The sequence below is a fragment of the Dermochelys coriacea genome, chromosome 9 (assembly GCF_009764565.3).
Source record: "Dermochelys coriacea isolate rDerCor1 chromosome 9, rDerCor1.pri.v4, whole genome shotgun sequence".
Lineage (NCBI taxonomy): Eukaryota > Metazoa > Chordata > Testudines > Dermochelyidae > Dermochelys > Dermochelys coriacea.
The window spans coordinates 9,941,783-9,967,516 of NC_050076.1; the positions used below are offsets into that span (position 1 = coordinate 9,941,783).

The 25,734-nt window shown below is 43.9% G+C and overlaps 1 protein-coding gene across 3 annotated transcripts in view; it reads right to left on the reverse strand.

The window, feature by feature from the left end:
• Window positions 1-25,734, reverse strand: part of ATP11B (ATPase phospholipid transporting 11B (putative)) — a 114,147-nt gene that overhangs the window by 77,952 nt on the left and 10,461 nt on the right. For all 3 annotated transcript variants that reach the window (XM_038415893.1, XM_038415892.2, XM_038415894.2), the window contains exons 2-3: window positions 1,385-1,501; window positions 302-391 (exon numbers count right to left, since the gene is read on the reverse strand). In XM_038415893.1, the coding sequence (XP_038271821.1) occupies window positions 302-391; window positions 1,385-1,501 (207 nt within the window). The remainder of the gene's footprint in view (window positions 1-301; window positions 392-1,384; window positions 1,502-25,734) is intronic.

The following is a 25,734-nucleotide window of genomic DNA, read 5'->3' on the forward strand; positions in this document are numbered from 1 at the left end:
TGCCTATAGGGGCATGTAGCTGCAAATACTCAAAATAGTATTTCAAATTTGAGCCTAAATTCAGGGCAGTCCAAGTAGTTAAGCCTCCAACACCCTTGTGAAGTAGTTACTGTGCCTTTTTAAAAAAAAAAAAAAAAAAAAAAAAAGAAAAGATGAAAAAACAGACAGAGTTTAAGTGATTTGCACAAGGCAGAGAATGAGTAGCAGAACTGAGAATATAACCTGGAAAATCCTGGTTTCCAGCTCTATACTCCAGCTATGGAGTCTCTCTCATGAAATTAAGAGTTTTATTCAAACTTACCTGAACCAAAAATATAATAAGAAAATAAAAATTGGCTACTCTTCTGAACTGCTCAAATAAATTTTTTGGAATAAAATTCCACACCGTATACTGTAAAGAAAAGAGAAGTATGGTTATATAACATGATGTTGCATAAATTTTCCATAAAAAAAAAAAAAAACACTTTTCAATCTCTTCCCAGTCTCTCCCTAACAAATCCCTCAAAACCTTCTCATTCTCCTCTTGTCTCTCTCGCTCTCCCCAAAGTCCTGTACCCTCTTCTCTGTCTTTGGGGTGAGGCAGAGCCAAGGCTTGTCCCTTCTTGTAGGCAAGCCATGAGCTAGGAGAAGCTCAGGCATAAAGGTAGCTGTGCTGGCTGCAGCACTGCCCGCTGAAGATGCCTTCCTACCTATCGGTGTGCGCGCATATACGTGGGTGGGTGGGTGGGTGGGAGGGACGGAGGGAGGGAGGGGTGTCACAGTGGTTCCCCTGGGGACTGCTTTCTCCCTCCCTCTGAGCCAATCAGCTGGTTGCAAGCTGGTATTGGGAAGAGGGAAAGATTTACTGAGGCTGCTGCAGCAGCAGCAGACATTGCTATCTGCTGCCTTCTGTTCTTACCATCCAGCCAACTAAGATATTTATTCTGACCAATTATGTCCATGCACCCCACCAACGGCCAGACTGTGCACCAGGAAGGAAACTCTGTGTACAGCTCAATGTTCTCTATGCTAACATGCTCCTTTTCACATAACTGGCGTGGCAATTTGAGAGATGCCCTCTCTAAGTACAGATGTAAATATCTGGAGGTGATGCAGGGAATTGCCAGTGAATCTCATGGTTCAAGACCCATCTCCTTTCTGAGGAATTTTACCTGAGACAGTCGGTCAGTGTGCAATTAGGCTTTTGTATTTTGAAGGGCAGGGTGAGGGGAGCAGAGAGGAGGAGAAGAAGGGGCCTCACTTTTTAAACATTGGTTTTGAAGTCATTTGCTGTGTTTTCACATCATTAAAAACATCACATTACTAGATGCACAGATACTCCATAACATCCTAAGTGATGTTTACTTTTTATCAAATATTTTTGACAAAGTACATGGATCCTTACCTTAGATGAAATGATTCTGTTCTCTGCAAATTTCTGAGGAATATAATGGCCATTCTGGGGGAAACGATTTGCTATGTAAATAGTTCGTGTATCACTTTGATGTGGTGGGTCAAAACCCTGAAAGGTAAAAGTAAAAATCAGTTGAATAACACGCAGGACATTTTACATCAAAACTATAGTTTCAGATCACAGATGGCACACAAAATTCTGCTAATCTTTAAACTGAAATTGGGATCCAAATTTTAACAAGAGTCTTAGAATAGCAGATTATGAATTGGACACAAAGATGCCCATATCTGGGCCAAAAAGGATGATTTTTTTTTTTTTTTTGCTGTTAGGAGGCTTGCTTTTTAATGTCATTTAAATGCATTTTGATTAATTTGTGTGTTTTTTTAAACTTCCTATTGTGTTTAAAATTTGACATGATCAACTGAAAACAATCCTAAATTTATGTGGAGTGTGTTCATTCTTTATGGGGGACACATCACAAAAAATCTTAAGAATCAGAAGAAAGAGCACATACAGGCTATGAAAAATAAGGGTAAAAGTTACTGTCTCACAGTAAAACCAGAAAAACAAAACAAAACAGAGAAATGGCAGTTTGGCTGAGGGAGGGTATGAGTAAGGCGGAGAGAAGAAAAAATGGAAACCAAAATACAGGCGGAAATTAAAGATATTCATAGCTGTACTTTTAAAAGCCATACTAATGTTGATCATAATTGAATCATATAAGAAAGTTTAAACAAACAGAAGAGAGTCACACTAACAATGCTATGATTCAAGTTTGAAGAAAATAATCTGATCAGTGGAAAATCAAGAAACTGGCCAAACATCATTTTCCCTCTTTCTCAAGTAAGTAAATGATTTTCCTGCCTCAAAGAACATAAAAGCCTTGCTTACATTCAGAGACTTTATCTTCTAAAATTTCCCATTGTTACCACCAATTCAGGTCCACCAATGATAACAGTGGGAGTACTGTGTTTTGTAGACTTGCTGAGCAGGGTTAGACAAATCTTAGAAGTGAACATTAATCCCATAGTGCTGCCTCCTCTCCAAAGCCTCTTCAAAGAGCAGATACTCCACCTGGGAGTTTGATCCTACTTCTGGTGCTGCTCTAGCTTACACTGGCAGCTGCTCTGGAATCAGAGCCAGCAAAGCCACACCAATATCTGCTGCTGCCCTAGTTTTGGTAGTAGGTCAGGAAGACTCACTATCAAAAAAAGTGGGTAAAAGTGGGTGGAGGGGGACAGGACAGCAGTGCCTGAGTGCAATGGCTGCTCCAAAAGCTGAGCGGGGATAAGTACCGGGAGGATGCTATGAGACTGCTCTTGGCCATCTGAAATATTGAAGGAGACCCAGTCTGTTCCTGCATGCCACAACCATTTCCCTCCTTGCAGGGATTAAGCCTGCTTTTTGCCTGGTCTGCCATTTTTGTCTGTTCTCACAAGGAAACAGCAAGCATTATGAGTCAAGAAAGTTATGTATGCTCTTAAATTTGGTGGCCAAATCCTACAATTTGAAAGGTGTCCATATTATTTTGGGGACACAACCTGACCAAAATTGCAAGGCGGGGATGGGGGTGAGAGGGAACTCACATTGAGACAGGTGCCATTTGTGCCACTGAGGTCAGACCATTCTGGTCAATTTTCTAGAGGGTTGGTCGTTACCTCCCAAGCTCAACAAGGCTGTGTAACCTACCTACAAGTGCTATGGAAATAAAGACACTCCGGGAGACAACTACTTGACAAGAAGGGGAAAGAACTACTGTTACTGGTAACAAATCTCTCTCCCTCAATAACTGTCTTTATGAATCTCCACTCTCGGGAAATGCTTAGGTGAATCTGCCCTGCGGAAGAAGAATCTCAGCACTGAGCGGCTGGTACTGAGGAAGTCTCAGCACCAAGAACTTCTTTTCCACCATATGTTCAGACTTCATACAATTCCGATCCTACAAATTTGGCATTGGGCTTAACTAGATGAGTGATATCTAAGAGTTCCTTTATGGCTCCCTTACCAAATCCTCAGCGCTGGACTGCAGAACGGGGGCTTTAAAAATCTATTCCAACAGAGGGAGTCTGAGGTAGCCCTTACACTTCCTTTGGGTCTGATGGAAAGCAAACATCAGTTTAGATCAGCAGTTTTCAAACTGTGGGTTGGGACCCCAATGTGGGTCACAACCCCATTGTAATGTGGTTGCTAGGGCTGGCATTAGACTTGCTGGGGCCCAGGGTTGAAGCCAAAACCTGAGCCCCACTGCCCAGGGCCAAAGCTGAAGCCTGAGGGCATCAGCCCCGGTTGGTGGGGCTCAGGTTTTGGTCCCCCCTCCTGGAGTCATGTAGTAATTTTTTTTTGTCAGAAGGGGATGGAGGTGCAATAAAGTTTAAGAACCCTTGGTTTAGATTGCCCTTCAGCGGACGACGGGAGACATCTCATGTGGACGTTAGTAACAAACAACAAGGTATCACAGAATGCACATGGCCTAAAGCTAGCTTTTTTATCTGCAAAAGTCATGGAATAAACCGAGTAAAGAAATGAAGGCAACAACTAATTAGTCCAAATCCAGCAGAAATGACCACAAACCAACACCAAATGAGAACTGGAGAAATAAAGGGACAATCTGACAAGACCAAACCCCAATAAAGCCACAGAAGTGTTGAATTTAAAAACCCAACAAGGTAGAACAGGCAACACAGCACAAAATATAAGCATATGCTCTAAGTTTTTCGTTCTCTTCTTTGTAGCATTCCACAGATTCCCAGTCTACGTAAGATTTTTTTCCACCTTTCTGGTAGGCTTAACCCTCATTCTAGTAAATTTAGGTATGTTTTTCAAGGCCTCACTAGTAATATAGATAGGGTTGAAAAGTTCAATTCTTCCGCTTTATAAACTGTAGAGGGAATAAAGAGGCCTTTTGCAAAAAAATAACTCAAAGAGGATTCCTTACTGATTAAAAACTATAATCATAGGTAATAAAGGCATCAGACCTTAAAATTAAAGAAGCAATGTCAAGTACTCTGAAAACTGTCATATTAAAATTTCTTTCAGTGCTTGACAAAACCAATTAGAGCTCTATCCCTTCATATTCAATTTGTAAGCATGAAATTGATGCCAGCAAAAATATGTGATGGACAATGTGATAAATATAAATGCAACAAAACATGGATAAAAATCAAAATACTTTAATCCCGAGTGTTTTGTCATACACTTACACAGTGCTTTTCATTCATTGATCTGAAAAGCACTATACACAAAGATGGGTAAGTATTGCAAAACTTAATTTACTTCAGAAAACATGAAGGAAGCTAATGAAGAAAGAAAGGAGCAAGAACAATTTAGGAAGGTTTTACAAAAAGATTTGAAGAAGAATAAACTTTTGGCAGACAAGAAGTTAGAGTCTGTTCTATGTACAGTGGCAAGAAAGAAGGTATGAAGATAAAACTGGGACAAGAACACAAAAGGTATGTCTACACGGGGCGGGGGGGGAAGGAGTCTGTGGCAGCGAGTCTCAGAGCCCAGGGCAACTGACTCGTGGGGCTAGTGCTGTGGGGTTAAAAATAGCAGTGTAGATGTTCGGTCTCAGGCTGGAGCCTGGGGTCTGAATCCTTGTGAAGGTGGCAGGTCTCAGAGCCTGGGTTCCAGCCTCAGCCTAAATATCTTCACTGATATTTTTAGCCCTGTAGCACAAGCACAAGTCAGTTTACCCAGCCTCCGAGACTCACTGCCATGGGTTCTTTTTTTTCAGTGTAGACATACACAAAGGGATTAGTTAGGAGAAAGGACTAGAAACATATATAGGAAACAAAAGAGGAATAAGCTGTTCAGAGCTTTGTAAGGGACAAGTTTAAAAAGCATGGATTTGAGATGGTAAAATACAGAATGATAATGAAGGGATTTTTGTTTGAATGCTGACATAGAACAAACGATAGAAGAATTTTTTAATACCAATATTTTGGATAACTGGAGCTTGTGAATGAATACTTCTTAAACTATTTCTAAAACTATACCAAAGTATATTAAACTATATTAATAACTGAAATATTTGTGAGTAAGAAAGCATATTTACCTGGTTGATATGAAAAACGTACATAGATTTTTTTCTTTCTTTTTGTTTGGAAAGTGCATGGCAACCACAAAATGCTAGGCACTTTCCATACATAAAGGCCTGGTCTTTAGTCTGAAGAAGTTACATTCTAAAGAAAGAAAGGATGAGAGTAGGGAAAGCAGAATAAACAAACTCCCAAAGATGATAACAATTGGTGACATTCTGATAATAAAATGGTCTCACCATGCCATTATTTGGTTGTTTGTTTTTTTTTAAACTACGGACATTAAAAATACACAGAGGACTATTCAAAGCCACAAGGGAAGTTAGACACCCAGCTTCCCATAGTGCTTTTAATAATCTCCCCCACAATACTTGGATCCTGCAGGATCCAAGTGTGGAGGGGCTTACTGTGGAGGGATCCAGGTGTGGGGTGAGAGGGTTCAGTGTGGTGCAATGTGGTTGAATGGGGCTTGATGGGATAGGGGTCCGTGTGAAGCTGGTTGGGGCTCAGTGGAGCAGGGGGCTCTTCCGGGTAGTCTAGGTGTAGGGTGGATGGGGCTCTTTGAGGTGAGGGTTCAAGTGGGGAAGGGCTCACTGGGGAGTGGTTTGGGTGCAGGGGTGGGAGTCTGGATGCAGGGGGAAGGGGCTCGCTGAGGGTCTGAGTGCAGGAGAGTTCCAGATGCAGGGGGTGAGGCTCAACGGTGGGGTCTGGGTATGGCAGGGGATGCGCAGGGGTTGGGTGGTCAGGGGAGCAGCTCCCGGTACAATGAGCCCCTCCCCAAGCGGCTGAGGAGCGATGGGGGCAGGAAGTGGGAAGGGAGGGCATGGAGCTTCCTGCAGCTGGGGCAGGTTTCTGGGGGTGAATCGGGCTGGCCGTTCCTTGCAGGGGAAGAGTAAATCCCGACCTCCCTAGTCCTGCCTAGGTTAGCAGCTGAGCCCAGTGCAGGGTAGAAGCCACTGGCCCGGGTGTCCCTAGCCCCCTTTTCCCCCTACAGTGATTTAGCTCCCCGGTGGCTGCTCCAGGTGCCCAAAACAACATGCCCACACTGCTGGGGAGGGGCGCGTGACCGCTCTTGTGGCTTCCTTTTGCTTCCCCGTCAGAAAGTAATTTTTCTGCGGGGAAGCAAAAAAAAAAAATCTGCAGGGGACATGAATTCTGTGTACACGTAATGGCAATGAATTCACCCAGGAGTAGTAGGTGTATCATTTGCCTCTGGAACACAGGTCACACCGATTTTTTTTTTCCCATGTATGGAACTTGAATTCAACTAAGTAATATGGAAAATTCTCAGAAAGACATAGAAATAAACAGAATAAATAATATTGTCATTAAACAAGGCAAAACATAAGCAACCATTAACATTGATCTCTGAAGGAGGAGCCAAAAGACATACAATTTTTAAAACAAAAAAGAAATGGCATCTGGTTTTATTTTTAGTTTACTACTGTGTTACATAATTTTAAACACCTCCACAAAAGGGAACTGTATATTGCTTTCACCAAACTATTCAGCTGCGGTTTTGTAGATCCTGAAGTTTAGAAACTAAAGTTTCTTCTTTAGCAACACTTGCCAAGACTCTAATAAGCACTGTGAAACAAAAGCTAACCCATGAAGAAAATGTAACCTTTTTAACACAACAAGTAATAATATATAAAATTAATCACACAAAAGCTTCATTAAGGTTAAGGTGCAGACTCAGTGGTTTAACTGAATATTACCTGTCAAGAATGTTAAAGTTTACAAAAACAGAACAAAAAACACTGTATAAACCCTTTGGCCATTATCTTGCAATGAACTCTGGGCAAGTGGATCCCTGTGGCTGTGCAGAAGCCATTCTAGGATTAGAGCCTTAATCAGCTAGCCACTATGCCTCCGGATAACCAAAGTACTCACCCATAGCCCTGTGTAGGGGAGCCCTGAAACTGTAGGCTACTTAAGGTCCTCAAAACGGCCAATCTTGCCAAACTCAAAAGGCTGCAGAGACTAGGTGCTAAGGGCTCCTTTCCTGTTGACTTCTGATGTATAAAGGAAGGGGAAAAAATGTAACTGGGAAAGGGTGGTGGTGAAAAAAAATCTCACCACTTCTCAATCCACACTGGTCTGAAGTCCACACAGTCCACATAGGTCACGAAGAGTGAACTCCTCCCCCCGCCCCCCATATCCTTACTGTACTATGACCCAATGTAGGAATCGCCGAGGAGTGAAGACTACCTCCCTGGCTCCCAACTTCCCCATGACCCTTAGAGGCTCTTCAACTCCGTAACAACCGCCATCCCAGCAACCCAAAACAGGCTCACTGAGAAATAATAAGCCTACTAAGGTTTGTGGAGGGTTGGAGGAGGGGAAAGAGGAAGAAGCACTTGATAAGTATCATTGGGCCCACTGGGGACCAGCACTCCCTCTCTGCATTAGGTTCATAAGGGGTCAGGGTGACCCCCCCACAAGCTCAGGTGAATGTGGCAGGCTCCAATTAGCCAAAGACTTGGAGGTGGCTCCCAGTGAGCCTCTTAATGCTTGCTGGGACTCATCCCCACCTGCAGACCTCAGAAGGTCCACAGGAAGGGAAGAACACCATTATGGATACTACCCCCTCTTCTCAGCCATCTGCAGATCTCCTAAGTTACGCATGAGCAGGGTACCCATCATTATAAATCCCAGGAGAGCCTCAGGAAGATGGGACTGGATGAGAACTGGATTCTTTGGGGGGGGGGGGGGGGGAAGAGATAAGGGGAGCATAATCCCCCTTCTATTAGGCCTCCTGAAGAGGCCCCACTAACCCTTAAGAAAAGTGTCAGTTTCCCATGTGAGCCTCAGGGGGCGGGGAAATCTCATGTCTCCTATTGATAAGCCTGCCGGCGTTCATGAAACATTTCCGAGGTGTCTTTCTACAAGAATAACAACTAGATTCATTTTAAAAAAATTGTAAAAACTTAGTATATGGTATCAAAGCACTCTTGCAAATCTAAGCTCAGACTCCCTAGCGTCATTACCAAAATTAACTTCAGTAATTTGACTTTAAAAAAAAAAAAAATCGATTAAATTTAGGTCCTAAGCACTGTAACTGTTAGAAGAGTCCAATAAAGTGGATTTCATCTCTCCTTTGTTTTCACTTCAAAGTAGCAGAAAAAAACCCTCTCTGAACTGTTTTACAGCTCTATTTCTAGGGTAGTATAGCTGAGGAAACCTTTGTCTGAGTCATTTACTTTTTTCCAGGAACAATTCAGCCAAGTCCTACATCCAGCCTTCCAATATAGGGTTTGGTTTTTTGTAGATTTTAGAATGGGTAGTGAGCTTGTATGGAAGCCCAGCTACAACCTTAACTATGAAGCAAATGCCTTCAATCCATAATAAAGGCAGTATATATGTAGTAGTGTTCCGTTTGCTGGTGGTTGTTTCTTTCCTTAAGTTCTTTAAGTCATACAGTCAAAAAGATTTGTGTTTAAAATGGACTGAAGTATGATTTTCAATTGAAAACAAAGGATAGGCTGTTTTGCATAGGGATTTAAAAGTGAATGTAGGATCAGGAATTCAAAGTTTCTGGTGTACCATTCTGCATATTTAAAAAGTTAACCAAGCATGAAAATCCCACAAAATCTCTCATCTGTCAGCTGGGTCATGTGTTTATGCATATTAATACTTCTATAGCAGTACAAAAGGTCACAGCATGATAAATTTATAGGAAGAGTAATAATACCTGGACTCAAATAGGACCTTTCATTGAGGCTCTCAGAGCCCTTCACAAAGGTGGCTATCAACCATATTTCAACAGAAATGGAAAGAGAAAGAAAAGAGTTTTTGTTTTTAAATGAAAGAGGTTACTAGCGTTTCTCCTTCCACCCCAATCTTATCTTCTCTCCCTATTCTACAGGATGCCAAAAATATGATTCCCTCCAAAATAAGAAGTAGGGTCCTGTTTTTTTCCTCCATCTCATCTCACACATATTCCACTAGTTCACACACTTCAAAGCTATTTTCTCCAGTCAGTTACTGCACTCCTAGGGCTATGTCTACACTACAAGCACTCTAGCAACACAAATGCTTCCTACATCTACAGAAGTCTTTTTTTCTATAGTTCAGTGTAGTTAATCCACCTCTCTTGAGACGTGATAACTAGGTCAACAGAAAGAAAAGGAGTACTTGTGGCACCTTAGAGACTAACAAATTTATTTGAGCATAAGCTTTCGTGAGCTTTCGATGCATCCGATGAAGTGAGCTGTAGCTCACGAAAGCTTATGCTCAAATAAATTTGTTAGTCTCTAAGGTGCCACAAAGTACTCCTTTTCTTTTTGCGAATACAGACTAACACGGCTGCTACTCTGAAACCTGAAATAAGTCAACAGAAGAATTCTTCCATCAATCTAACTGCATCTATAGTGGGGGTTAGGTGGACCTAAATATAGTGCAACATTTTTCACATTCCCCGTGACATGGCCAGATCAATCTAATTTTTAAGTTTAGACCAGGCCCTAGTTTCACTTTAGAGGAATGCATGTTTTCTTGGGACCAACAGGATACAAGATTTCACCCTTCCTGATTTAGACCAGTGGTTTTCAAACTGTGGGTCGAGGAATGTAAGGCACTGGGTCATGGCGGCTCTAGTCAGCACCATCAACCGGAGGCTATTAAAAATCCCATCGGCAGTGTGGCCCAACTAAGGCAGGCTAGTCCCTACCTGATCCAACACCGTGCTGCACCCCGTAAGTGGCCAGCAGCCTGTCTGGCTCCTGGGTGCGGGGGCCACAGGGCTCTGGACGCTGACCGGACCACTGTCTCTGCTGAGGGGGTGGTGCCTGAGCGCAAGAGCCACACAGAGCTGCTTGAGCACCTCCACCTAAGAGCTGGACCTGCTGCTGGCCACTTCTAGGACACAGCGTAGTCCGAGGACACGTGGGAAGCCTGCCTCTGCATCCCGGCTACACTGCTGCCCAGGAGCTGCCTGAGTAATCCTGGACCCCAATCCCCTGCCCCAGCCCTGAGCCCCACCAAATCCAGAGTCCCTTCCTGTACCCCAAGCCCCTCATCCCCAGCCCCGTCCCAGAACCTGCTCCCCCAGCCCAGAGCTCTGACCCCCTGCCCCAGCCCAGAGCCCCCTTCCACACCCTGAACTCATTCCCGGCCCCACCCTGCAGCCCTCACCCACGCACCCTAACCCTCTGGCCCAGCCCTGACCCCTCCCACTCCCCAAACCCCTCATCCCCAGCTCCACTGGTTCATGGGCATCAACAATTTTCTTCAACTAGGTTGCCAGAAAAAAAGTTTTAAAAACACTGGATTTAGACAAGTCACAAGATATCTAGTGCCTCTATTTCACCATCACTAAAAATGGACATTATGAAGCCTATTTACCTTTGTAAAGCATTAAGCTTAAGTACTATTGTTCCCAAGCTGCTCTCTGCCTTCTCGCTGAGGAGCGACTATTCACCTCCCTCTCTTTCCTAGCACTGCTATGGTAGGAGAGACAGCTTTATTAGAAAGAAAGAAAAAGGTATTACTCTAACAGTTATTTTAGGACTCAAGCAGCTTACTCTTTGAAAAACCCAAGAGCCTTCCTCCCCCCACCACCACCACCAATGAGAGGATACTGGGGGGTGACAGTGGTAATAAAAAAAAGAGATTCCTCACTATATCTATCCACTTCTGCCACATCAGGAGAGAAAGGAGGTAAAGGATCTCAAGTCCCCCTTCCAGACCATCAATCAGTCTATTTGTCAAAAGCCAAGTAGTGGTGAGGTGAAACATTCTACTCAGCAAGCAGCTGACATCTGGAGAGTGAGATTTTAACTGTGCTGTTTACATCAGGCAGAAGCTGAGCCCACAATCATCCACTGAATTTAAAAATCGTGGTGGGAAATGTTAAATAGCTTAGCCAAAGTCAGAGTACTCAATAACGGTCAGGAACAGATCTGAGAACTTGACCCCCACTTGAGTTCTCCCACACTTGCCTCATGCAAGTTTCACACTACTGCTGAGGAAGTACTATTGGGGATACATGTATGGTAACCTGAAAGAGAAAAGGGAGGAAGAGCTACCTACAATAGAACTGTGCAAATGATCCCCCCAAAATGCAAGCCAAGAAAAAAAAACAAACCCTGAATTAAAGTCATGCTAGCTCATCAGCCAAAGTTTCTTGGGACAGCGGATGTTATCCATTGCTAAGCTATCACGCTTTTTATCCTTACATCTACTATTATTTAAAGCAGCATTAAGTTTAACAAATTGCAACACTTATCAGTTAAACCAACACGCACATTTTACAACATTGCCAACTGAAACAGCAGCACAAGCCCTGAAGCAAAATATCTGTCATGATCCTCTCAACTAAGACTGATGAAATATGAAACTCTTTGCCAGCGTACAACACACCAGCACCCATGTTTCAAACTTTATATTATAATACACAAAAGGAATATTTACGGATCTGTAGTTGAACAGTAAATTTATGATTTGCATACTATCTACCATCACGTGATGTACAAATATTATGCACTATGACAGGGTACTGGCTAGGAAACCCTGAGCCGGCCCTCTATCATGCCAGCTCCAATCAGCAAAGGGGAATTGGAGCTGGCTGAGTGAGCCCAAGCTTAAGTAGCAAGCAGGGAACAGCTGCCGGCCTGCTACCCAGGAGCTACATAAAGGCTGGCAGGAAGGAAGCCGGGGAGAGGAAAGGGAGGAGCCAGGGAGTTAGAGGCCACTCTCCCCTGCTGGCTGCAAGCCTGACGCTGTTTGTAGCTATAAGGTGGTGGGAACTTGTACTGTAAATAAAGAGCACAGGTGATTGCACCAAAGCAGAGGTCTCCGACTGGTTTGTGGGTGCAGAAGCGGCAGAAGATAGAGGAGACCACCTCTGGGGGCTTGTGCGGGATCCTGAACCAATGGATGTGGTTGGCAGCCCAGAGATGGAGGAGACCCTGCAATGGCTCGTCAAACAGCAGGAGCAGATGCAGAAGGCCCCAGAAGGCTTCCAGCAGTCCTACTAGGTCAAGAGACAGGCCTTGCAAATGTGGCAGGCAGAATAGCAGAAAAGCCTACAGGACTTTATAAGAGAGTAGGCCAGCGTGCGGCAGCAACTCCTGCAACAAATGGCGAGTCCCGCAGTAGAGGATGGCACCTGGCCACCAGGCTCAGGACTCTATAAAAATAGGTCCAGCAGATGACCCGGATGCCTTCCTCAGTACATTCAATCAGATAGCCATGGGCACTGGATGGGATAGGGCAACCTGGGCCCTATGGCTGGCTCCCTACCAGGCGGGAGAAGCTCAAGCAGCCTACATGGCCTTAAGTAAGGAACAGGCCTGGAATTATAAGATGGTGAGGATGGCCATCCTAGATTGGTGGGCCTGTAGGCGGAAAAATACCACCAAACGTTCAGGTCTGCCCAATGGACAGGGGCTGTGTGGCCCCAGGCATTAGCCCAGAGACTGATGGACTGGGCCACCCACTGGCTGAGGCCCAAGGCACAAATGGTGGGGAAGATAACGGACACCCTCATCCTAGAACAATTGCTACAGGGCCTCCCCGAGAATATCTGAGTATGAGTCAGGCGACATCAGCCAAGTACGGTCGATGCAGCAGTCAAGCTGACTGAGGACTACGCAGAGGCAGACGTTTCCCGAAGGGAGGGCCGATCCTATAAAGACAAAGTTGGGGAAGAAGCTGAAAGGCCCCAAGAGGAAGGAAGAACCCCGAGGAGCTCCCAGTAGAGCCGGCGTAATTGTTTGCTGGCTGTGCAAGCGACCAGGACACAAAAAGGGGAATGCCCAGATATGGAATGTAGGTGGGCTGAATTTTGTGGCTGGACCAATACTGGAGGATGGACAGCCTCTGCCCCCTTGTCCACCTTCCCGGTGACGGTGGGGAGGAAGCCACACAGGGGCCTGGTGGATACAGCTTCAGCCTGCTTGCTCGTCCAGAGGGGGCTGATAAAACCGCACTGGATAATTCCAGGTGCACAGATGGCCCTGGAATGTTTCCACAGAGACAGGAGACACTGCCTGGTGCCCCAGGTGCCCCTAGAAGTGTGGTGCAGCTTTAAATGGAAGCGGGTCAGAGTAGTAGGGGGGTTACCCTACCCCATTGTGTTAGGGATGGACTGGGGCCCTCCCCTGGGAGGGAAAAAGAAAGGTTCCCCAAAGAAGGGGGCGGGAACCCCTAAACTGAGAAGTCCCGGGGAGGAAGAGGAGCAAGGTCCTCAGGGTAATGAACATGAGAACTCTAGACACCAGAGCCCGGACAGGGTAGACAGGGGAAGGAGGTACTGGGGAGATGGCTAGCCAAAGCCCCTTAGAGGGGAAAGAAGGGGCAACGGGAGCTCCCTGCAACGCAGCTCCCAGAAGAGATGAGACAGGGACCCTGCTTGGTGGTTTGGGAAACCATATCCAGCAGGAAGTCAGGACTGGCCTACCAGAAAAAAAGGGGATAAGGGAGAAGGGATGCCTTCAGGGGTGCGACTGGTGTGAACCTGTGGGTGGCAGCAGAGCTATGGAGACATCCACCCCCCAACCAGTGTACTTTTTGCGGGTGGGGGATGAAGGAACCCCCTGGAAGATGACGCAGATGGTCACCCGAAAGAGGGGGAGCAATTTTCCCAACTGAACCCCACCGGAGGGGGGGGGAAAGGCCGACGAAGGACGAACGTGGCAGTTCATAAGGGGAGAGGCGTGTGACAGGGTGCTGGCTAGGAAACCCTGAGCCAGCCTCTGTCATGCCAGCTCCAATCAGGAAAGGGGAATTGGAGCTGGCAGAGTCCAGGCCTAAGTGGCAAATGGGGAACAGCTGCTGGCCTCCTTAGCCAGGGGCTACATAAAGGCTGTCAGGAAGGAAACCAGGGGAGAGGAAAGGGAGTTAGAAGCCACTCTCCCTGTCTGGCTGCAGAAGCTAGCAGTCCCTGAGGCTGTAAGCCTGACACTGTCTGTAGCTACAAGGTGGTGGGACCTTGTACTGTAAATAAAGAGCACAGGTGATTGCACCAAAGCAGAGGTCTCCAGCTGGTTTGTGGGTGCAGAAGTGGCAGAAGATAGAGGGGCCAACCTGTACCCTGTTACATACATCTTATATTATCTCCCACCTTCCATCAGTAATTCTCCTACTGTTGATCATTCAAACTCCTGTGAGAAAGGTGTGAGACTCTCTAATTTGTTATGGAAAAGAAACAAGGCAATTTCAGAATTTCACGTGTAAAGAAAGAGGGCAAAGTCTTATCTGGAAACTCTTCCTTTACTCAGAAGACATGTACAACAGCAACACTAAGTGAGGAAAGAGAGCTCCTTCAGGAGCCTTTCAACACCACCATGTATTAACAAAAAGAGAATAAACTTGAGATCATTGCAAGAGGTCACTTCCCTAGGGAGGGGAGGAATTCTGACCCAAGATGCATGGGATCTGAACTCTTGCCCTCTGGGAAACAGCCCACTGATCTGCCAATAGATTGCTGAACCTATTCAGATTTTTTAAAAATAAAAAAAAAAAAACCTGAGTAAGAAAATCCAAGTTCTGAAAACTATTTTATTTAGATGACTAGTTTTCCTATATCAGAAAAGGACCTGCTCACATATACTCAGTCTATACAAATTTGTACTCATATAGCCAGCTAATAATTTTTCTAGGCATATTGGTGTACTAAAGTCAAACAAAATTTGTCATATCAAAGATTGCTGTAGAGGAAGGAAAAACCTTTCTTACAGCAATTTTAAGCATAGTGTCAACTAGAAAAATAGTTTCAGAGGGGTAGCCGTGTTAGTCTGTATCAGCAAAAACAACAATGAGTCCTTGTGACACCTCAGAGACTAACAACCGTATTTGGGCATAAGCTTTTGTGGGCTGTAACCCACTTTATCAGATGCCTGGAGTGAAAAATTCAGTAGGCAGGTATAAATATACAGCACATGAAAAGATGGGAATTGGTTTACCAAGTGGGGGGGGGAGAGCGCTAACGAGGCCAATTCAATTATGGTGGATTTGGCCAATTCCCAACAGTTGACAAGAAGGTGAGAGTATCAACAGAGGGAAAATTATTTTTTGTAGTGACTCAGTGGCTCCATGCATAGAATTTTTCACTCCATGCAACTGATGAAGTGGGTTACAGCTCATGAAAGCTTATACTCAAATACATTTGTTAGTCTCTGAGGTGCCACAAGGACTCCTCGTTGTTTCAGAAAAAGAGTGAAGAACCCCAGGTACCCCCAGCCTTCTGTGTTTCCATTCAAATTTGTTCCTGTTCTTTTAAAGAACTACTGCTTTATTCCTTCCTGTTCTAAAGATCCACTGCAGCAATGTTAAGAAGAAAACATAGCTATCTTGTACTATTTCTGCAGTTTCCTCTTCCTCCTCATCTCTATCACTACTGTTTACCACATTTTGTAACCAATTCACATTGAATCTCATAAGATCAGATGACGTTTTGATGGGAAACACAGGTGTTCCAAGAAGTGAGGCTGAAAATTCAGTAGGCAGTACTCTATTCTGAAAAAGAGAATAACTCAGCATGCTGTTTAGAAAATCGTACTGCTATCTATGATGATGTTTAGTAGACTTTTTTTAAAAAAAAATTTTTTAAAAGAAGAGTAAGGCTGTTAACCAAAACAACCTGGATGAATTCCAATTTAAGCAGAACTCCACTGCCTGTCTAAATTACCCCTGTAAGCCTTCTTCTGGATCCACCCTTCTTTCTTCAGGGTCATTCAATGATGCTGCACTTTACTCTGGCAGCTTTGCCATGGAAATAATTTTGATGTCAAACAATGGATTTCTGACATCACAAAAACAAAAAACAACAACAAAAAAGCAATCTGAGCAAGGATACTGCTTCTGTTTACAAAGACCTCTTGGTAACCAGGACTGATTGTAAAGCATGCATAAAAAGTCAATTTAAAATAAAACAAAACTGTATTCCTAAAACTCTATAGAGCATTAAGTCAGTTAAACTCCTCTGCAGCAGTAGTAAAAAAGTTTTTACCTTAATCAATATGGCAGCATATACATACAATTTAGCTATTTTCTCTTACAAATTTTGTTCCAATAGAAATTTGATACCCTTCTCTATCTCTCCCCCACCCAAAAATTCAAGTTCTCTAGGAGAACATTAAATAGGTACAGTATAACACAAACACACATGTAATTTAAATTAACCAATTATCCATACTACATTTCTCACTGACTGCTTGAATTCAGGATACATAACTAAAATACAGATTTGAGAATTCTTCTAAACTATGTTTTGTTAACATTAAAGTCAAATGAGAATTTATAGCAAAAACGATAATAAAGAATTAAATGTTTACAAGCGTTATTCATTTAACGTAGAACATTAAATTTTATCAGTAAATAATAGATCTATTCAAGTCTTATTACAAATCAGTACATTTGCTCTAATTCTTTAGTATTCTGGGGAAGGGATTTTGGCATTTATGTGGAACTATGGATCCTTACACAAGTTCCTGTCATTTTTCCAATAAAGCTTTGGACAGAACAAAAAATTGTGCAACAGTCAATGAGGTTCATGCAAAAGTAATTCTAAAATTAAAAATGTAAACTATGTTTTTTTAAAAAAGTTTATTTTATGGGTGCCATCACAGTTCCAACTTCATTCAATGTCTTCCAACATATGATCTTGTCCTATTTCACACAGTTGCTAGATAAGGAGTAGCCTCCCTGGCCCTATGGGAAGAAAATTTGACTCCAGCAACAAAATAAGGTCTAGTAGGAGTACACCAAAGAGGAGTGCTAAGTATGGAGCTTGTCTTTCAACAGGGCTTTTAACAAGAGTCCAAGATATGCTGAACAAACTGGTTACCATCAGAGATGGCAGACTAGCAGGCAGGGCTTACCGAGATATCCTCAACTCTAACAACAGGGTGAACAGAGTTTACAAGTTCCAGAATGCAATATTTAGTTTTACTCCGATAGGCAACTGTGGTCTAGTGGTTTAAGCATGGGATTCAAGATGTCTTGAAGAATTAGGTATTATTTATCCCAGTGCTATCTTCAGTTGCCTTTGTGCCCTCGAGTAAATAATTTAACCTCAGTTTCCCCATCTACAGCATGATAACTTCCCTCCCAGAAGAGTGTGATAACTAGATAATGGCCAAGATCTTCAAAAAGTGACTAGCAATTTCTGGATGCTCACCTTGGAGCACCTGAAAGGTATCTTATTTTCAGAAAGTGGCTGTTTAGCACTTCTTGAAAATCAAACACATTTAACATGCCTCAAGTAAGGCACACAAAATTTGGTATTTGAATAGCCACTTTTGAAAATACATATACATAAAGCACTTTGAATGTTAAGTGTTAAGTATTATTATTCTAATATTTCCTTGTGCTCACAGAATATCAGGATTGGAAGGGACCTCAGGAGGTCATCTAGTCCAACCCCCTGCTCAAAGCTGGACAATCCCCAACTAAAGCATCCCAGCCAGGGCTTTGTCAAGCCTGACCTTAAAAACTTCTAACGAAGGAGATTCTATCACCTCCCTAGGTAACGCATTCCAGTGTTTCACCACCCTCCTAGTGAAAAAGTTTTTCCTAATATCCAACCTAAACCTCCCTCACCGCAACTTGAGACCATTACTCCACGTTCTGTCATCTGCCACCACTGAGAACAGTCTAGATCCATCCTCTTTGGAACCCCCTTTCAGGTAGTTGAAAGCAGCTATCAAATCCCCCCTTATTCTTCTCTTTCACAGACTAAACAATCCCAGTTCCCTCAGCCTCTCCTCATAAGTCATGTGTTCCAGCCCCCTAATCATTTTGTTGCCCTCCGCTGAACGTTTTCCAATTTTTTCACATCCTTCTTGTAGTGTCTCTCATGTTATATATGGTGAAAGATTTGCATGGTTTCTAAGCATATGAAAGAAAAAAAGAATGTGCCTTCTTTTCTCCTCAGTAATAATAAAATCCATTTCTTTCAACACCTATCTTTCATACATCTGGAATAATTATATTGTCTTGAAAAATCCAATTGTGTACTCCTCCCACAACTATCAGGCAGCTATCATCATCCTGTGTGTTGAAAGTCAGAGAAAAATTTCTACAGGGACAAAGGACAATCCAAATTTGTGCCATACCATGAGCTTTCTTCTAATTTAAAATTAGAATGAAATTTCAAGCTTTTTTTCACTTGCAGAGATCAATTTCATAATGCAAAAATTCATTTATCTTGTTGAGTATATACCATGACAGATGCACAACCACAAAGGGGGATGCACTTCCATTCATTTCATGAATGTATTGTGATGGGGCAAGGCCAGATGGCTATAGAAAAGTAGTGGGAGAAAGATATATTAGCTGCAGGCAAAACAAATCCCTGATACCAGGATAAGTGAAATGGCAGCTGCTCCAAGTCAATTAAGACACCTGGGGCCAATTAAGAACTTTCCAGAAGGCAGGGAGAACACTAGGTTGATTGGGACACCTGAAGCCAATCAGGAGCTGGCTGGAACTAGTTAAAAGCCTCCCAGTTAGTCAGGTGAGTGTGCATGTCAGGAGCTGTGGGAGGAAGTTGTGCTGTTGGAGAAACTGAGTAGTACACACCATATTAGGCACAAGGAAGAAGGCCCTGAGGTAAGGGTGAAGTGGAGCTTGAGGAAGTGAGGGCTGCTGTGGGGGAAGTAGCCCAGGGAATTGTACATATCATGTTTCTAAAAGGTCAGCTACCACAGCTGATGCTATTAGGGTCCCTGGGCTGGAGCCTGGAGTAGAGGGTGGGCCCGGGCTCCCCCCCACTTAGCCCCCTGATTAATCCCTGAGACTGTGAGAGAACAAAAAGAAAAGGAGTACTTGTGGCACCTTAGAGACTAACAAATTTATTAGAGCATAAGCTTTCGTGAGCTACAGTTCACTTCATCGGATGCATTCCGATGAAGTGAGCTGTAGCTCACGAAAGCTTATGCTCTAATAAATTTGTTAGTCTCTAAGGTGCCACAAGTACTCCTTTTCTTTTTGCGAATACAGACTAACACGGCTGCTACTCTGAAACCTGTGAGAGAACAGAGACTGTGCAAGGAAGGATAACTTCCCCTCACCTCCCTCATAAGCTGGCTTATGATGAAAATGGCTCAGTAGACTGTGACCCTTGTCTCTAGAGAGAGAAGGGGTACGTGGAAGGTCACAGTGAGCCTCTGAGGCTAGCAAAATCCTCCAGGAAACACAGGACCCACGGAGGCAAGGACAGAGCTTTGTCACAACTGGTGTCAGCCGTGGGATTTCACAGCGTGGCGGAAGAAAGAGGTTTTTTTAAAAAGAAAAAAGTGCACTGGGGTTTTGGAGTTTTTTTTGTTTTGGTTTGTTTATTTGCTTGTTTTGTACCACAATGGAGGAGGTGGTCAGAGCTCTGGTACAAGCCACAGCAGCCCAGCAGGAGGCCACCCGGGTTCAGGCAATCGCACAACAGGAGTCTATGTGGATACAGCAGGAAACCAATCAATAATTGATGAGCCAGGCGACCCAAGATTGTGCCCTCTTGAGAGAGGTAGTGGACCAGCTGAAGATCCTCACTACGTTGGCCCGGAGGTCCAACGGGACACAAACCCTGAGGGCCACTGGTTGTCTGCCAAAGATGACATCAGAAGATGACGTAGAGGCATATCTCCTCTCATTCGAAAGGACTGCTCAGCGTGAGGCATGGCAACAGGAGCAGCGGACCAGCATTCTTGCCCCTTTTTTGTGCGGAGAGGCCCAGGCGGCCTACTTTGACTTGCCTGCCACAGATGCCACTGACTATACCCGTCTGAAGGCAGAGATGCTAGCACGATCAGGGGTAACAGCAGCGGTAAGGACCCAGAGATTCCATAAGTGAAAATACCAGGAGAACAAACCCCCAAGGTCCCAGCTATTCGACCTCATACACATACATACATCGCGCGGAAGTGGTTACAGCCCGAGGCGTGCAGGCCGGAGAAGATTTTGGAGACCCTGGTCATAGATCATTACATGCAGGGACTGCCGCCAGATCTCCGCAAATGGGTAGGCCAGAACGATCCGTTCACGTATGATGAGATGATCACGCTGGTAGAAAGACAGATGACAGCCAGGGAACTGACCCGACTACCCAAGGAAGGCCCCTTTAGAAGCAAGCACCCGACCCCGACCCCAACCCTGGAAGGTTGGGCAGCAAAACCCGCAGGGAGTCCTAGGTGGAAGAAGGGGAGGGCCGAAAACCAGCGGGGACCCCAGAAGAAAGGGATTGGCCTGAGTGGGGGGAACCCCAGGATTAAACCCCCTAACTCCCAGGATAGGGGAGTGATTAAAAGCAATTATAGATGTTATGCATGTGGGGAGTGGGGACACATAGCAGCACAGTGTCCCAGCACCGAGGAGCCTATGCAATGCAACTTGGGGGATTGGGAGAACCCATGCTCCCTTATTCACCTCACGGGGGTCGCATTAGCCCTGCATAATTATACCAAGCCAGTGAGGATAAATGGAGCAGAGACTACAGCGCTTGTGGACTCTGGGAGTGCTATCACCCTCATATTGGGTAAGCTGGTAAAAAGTAGTCAGCTGTTACAAGCCAAACTCATAGCAGTGACATGCATGCATGGGGCCGTGAGCCATTACCCCACCATCCCAGTGGAGACAGAGTTTCAGGGAAACCCCATTGAGGTGACCGTGGGCGTAGTTCCGAAACTCCCATATCCTGCAGTCATTGGGAGGGACTATCCAGGGTTTGATAATTTACTCCCCCCAGAGAGGCTGGAGGGAGGTGGGGACCCTGAGGACAGCGACTTGTCACCGGGGGAACGTCAACCCCCGATGTTCACTGAGATTTCTCAGGATCTGTTCTCAGCCCCCCGAAAGACCCAGAAGACAAAAAAAGAGAGGAAGGCCTTGGGAACCTGGATCCTGACCCAGGACCAGAAGACCTACCTAGTAGGCAGATGGACGTGAGCAACCAACAGAGAAACTTGCACCACGGAAGGTGAGCCAGAGGCTGCCCCCAGCCATGATGGTGGCGAGCTGTTGGAAGAAGCAGAAGCTGGCTCCTGGGAGCTTGGGCAGGTTAGTCCTGGGAGAGAGACTTTTGGGCAGGACCAGGTGCAGGACCCCAGATATGATAACGCCAGGAAAGAGGTTGCCAAGATCGATCGGATACCCGTAGATGGGAAGGTCCGGGGTCCCAGACCTTACTTTATAGTGAAGAAAGATCTCCTGTACCACGTAGTGCAAATGCAGGAGCAAGAGATACAACAACGTCTGGTGCCACGAAAACATCAAAAAGCCATATTGAGTCTCACCCACAGTCACCTGTTTGGAGGACACCTATGGGTAGAGAAAACCCAGGCACGGATCCTGCGGAGGTTCTTCTGGCCAGGAGTACATGAAGATATCCGGCAATACTGCACCTCTTGATACCTCTTCCAATAATAGAGATTCCTTTCGAACTGATAGCCATGGATCTGGTAGGGCCCGTAGAGAAGACAGCTCGGGGCCACCAACATGTGCTTGTTGTACTGGACTATGCAACCCGGTACCCGGAAGCTGTTCCCCTACACAACACAGCTTCCAAGACAATAGCTAAGGAGCTAGTACAGATCTTTGCCTGGGTTGGGCTACTCAAGGAGATCTTGGACATGAAAGGTGTCCCTTGATCAGTCAAGTTGATGAAAGATCTCTGTTCATTGCTCCATGTACAAGCCCTACTGACCTCTGTATACCACTTGCAAACAGATGGCCTTATGGAAAGGTTCAATAGGACCCTCAAGGTCATGATCAGGAAACTGGTGAGCCGGGATGGGAAAGATTGGGATACCCTATTACCTTACCTCATGTTCACCATCTGGGAGGTTCCGCAAGTCCCCACGGGTTTCTCTCCATTCAAACTACTATATGGGCGCCAGCCTCGGGGCATATTGGATATAGCCAGAGAAGCCTGGGAAGAGGAGCCAAATCCCAGAAGGAACATAGTTAAGCATGTACTGCAGATGAGAGATCTGATAGCCTGAGTTACGCCCATTGTACGGGAACACTTGGAGAGACCACAGGAGACCCAACAAACCCATTATAACCACCAAGTGAAGCTTCAACAGTTCCAACCAGGGGATTGGGTGATGGTACTGGTGCGCACAGCAGAAAGTAAAGTGTGACAGGGCAAGGCCAGATAGTTATAGAAAAGTAGTGGGAGATATATTAGCTCCAGGCTAAATAAATCCCTGGTACCAGGATAAGTGAAATGGCAGCAGCTCCAGGTCAATTAAGATACCTGGGGCCAATTAAGGACTTTCCAGAAGGCAGGGAAAACACTAGGTTGATTGGGACACCTGAAGCCAATCAGGGGCCGGCTGAAACTAGTTAAAAGCCTCCCAGTTAGTCAGGTGGGTGTGCATGTCAGGAGCTGTGGGAGGAAGTTGTGCTGTTGGAGAGACTGAGTAGTACACACCATATCAGGCACAAGGAAGAAGGCCCTGAGGTAAGGGTGAAGTGGAGCTTGAGGAAGTGAGAGCTGCTGTGGGGGAAGTAGCCCAGGGAATTGTACATGTCCTGTTTCTAAAAGGACAGCTACCACAGTTGATGCTATTAGGGTCCCTGGGCTGGAGCCTGGAGTAGAGGGTGGACCTGGGCTCCCCCCACACCTTTTGCCCCCTATTAATCCCTGAGACTTTGAGACAACAGAGACTGTGCAAAGAAGGATAACTTCCCCATACCTCCCTTGCTGGCTTATGATGAAAATGGCTCAGTAGACTGTGACCCTTGTCTCTAAAGAGAGAAGGGTTACGTGGAGGGTGAGCCTCTGAGGCTAGCGAAATCTGCCAGGAAACGCAGAATCCATGGAGGCAAGGACAGAGCTTTGTTACAGTATTTACTTGTAATGTTGACTACACCAACTAAAGAACAATTTTGCCCTATTCACTTCTAAATGACATCCCAGACAAATCCTCTAAACATGCAGCCTAATGTTACTCAACAAGCTTATTACTATGTGTCCCTATGGGTAATTCAAACAGACACCTATGAATGGCTTACCAAAAAACATTTTATAATTCTCATTTCCAATATTTTGTCTTAATTTAGTAGATAATTTAGACTAATATGTTTAGTTTGAAAATAAGTAAAGTATTTCCTGCTCTCCCCCAAAATCTATTCAGATTTTCCCTCATTCACAGAAAGGGAGAGCTGAAGATTTTACCCTGATTAAAATTCCTAGACACAGTCACAAGAAATGAAGAGCTTTCAAATTTAGGCCAAATTATAGTGGCAACTGCACTTATGGTTATTGCTCAACAAATTTCAAAGGAAAATAATTTAGTTAGTAGTTAGTAATTAGATTGTAATCCAGACTGCAGTAACATTGAATTATTAAACTAATACATGTTTTGCATGATTTGGGTCATACTTTCACATTTTTGAAAGATATTCCCTTGGCCTTCTGTTTGAAGATTCTTAAGGAATATATAACAGCCTAGTAAAACAAAGTTTTGTCTTAACATATTTGTTCTAAGTGTCAGTTAGGATTCATTGTGTCAATCCATATAAAAAAGAAAAGGGTTCATTGCTAGACCTGGACTTTAAATATACTTTTATCTTCATCCAAAAAACACTATCTAGGCTTTCTAACCACAGGATAAATACTCTACCTGCACACTAGAACAAAATGGACTGACCAAGTATAGTAGGTATTTGTTTGTATATGCTAGAGTATACTATATGTATAGTTGTTTTTATGTTCCAGTGATTTTATAGAACAGTAAACTCCAGTGCCCTAGTTTGTCACCATATACTCACCTAGTTGGGTACATGGCATTTTTCATACATCACACCTTCCATTCTGAGAACTAATACAAGAGTCCAGGTACAGTAGTACAAAAGAAAGCATGCTATTTTAAAGGAAGATTATACTTCAGGACTGCCCACCTTAACAGTGATACTTTAATTATTTTTCTGTTTTCTATTTTTTTTTTTTTAGGGCAGTGTATAAATTTTTACTTTCGAAGTGCATAATGTATTTTTTGTTCTACCCTCACATGATTAGGTGTAGGGACTTCAACTACTCATTTTTCAGGGACCTTCAAGAATTTAGCTTCTATTTAAAGCCTGTCATCCAGGCAAAATAGGCCAGTGCATTGTGTCTCCATCTTCTCCTTCAAATCCCACCTTAAATATCATTCTTCCATGAAGCCTCTAATCCCTAGGACTCCTTTCAAAAAAGAAAAAACAGAATGTTTCACCAAAGAGATCCTCAAAAACAAAAGACAAAACTGATAAGCTTAACAGATTAACTTGGTTTTTATTATATTGCATCTCTCATCTACAAGTAATCTGTTTAGACTAAGCTCCTTGTGACAAACACATTGTTCTGTAACTTGACTATAAAGTGTCTAAAACGTCTGATGCTGCCTATGTGTTTCTACATGATTGTATTCAGAGTAGCAGCCGTGTTAGTCTGTATTCACAAAAAGAAAAGGAGTACCTGTGGCACCTTAGACTAACAAATTTATTTGAGCATAAGCTTTCGTGAGCTACAGCTCACTTGAAGTGAGCTACAGCTCACTTGAAGTGAGCTGTAGCTCATGAAAGCTTATGCTCTAATAAATTTATTAGTCTCTAAGGTGCCACAAGTACTCCTTTTCTTTTTACATGATTGTACTCACCTAGGATACTGGAACCGTGATCCAGATTGAGGCCTTCTGGCATTACCCCTACACGATTAATCAGTAGAAATACGTTATAATAGTAACAGAAACCTACTAAAAACTGATCTGTGGTTCAAATATTTTGACTTATTAAGAGGGTGCTTTCCCCCTGCCCCAGGCTGTGTACTCTTAAATAATCTATTAAAGATAAGTTTTTTAATTTTAAAACTTTTCTGAAAACTGCAGTTGCCAGAACAGCAAGTTTCTCCAAGTTCTGGAAGTTAGTTGCAAATCTGATTTAAAATCATGTACTGGCACTACCTTAAATTATTCATGCTTTACAAAACTGTAAACTAGCTCCTCCCTTGTAAGCGAATTTACATAGTATAACAAACATTTACTGCAACTTATTTTTACTGATAAATTGTGCATAGGCCAGAAAATACAAAAAATTCTTCATTTTTATCAGAGTAACTTTTTTGGTGAATACTTTAGCCAACAATATTATAATATAAACTTAGAGTGGACACCTAGTTGATAGGATTGGGTGAATGCAGGAGTCTTGCGCATACAGCCATGCAATCTATGCAATGGTCACAGTCTACTAGTCACTGGTTTAAGTATCCATCATTTAAGTCACAAAAATCAAAACCAAAAAAGTTTGACACAATTAGAGATTGATGTTTAGAAGAGGCTCATGACTAGAGCAAAAGACAAGACAAGATACAAGTGAAAAAAAAAC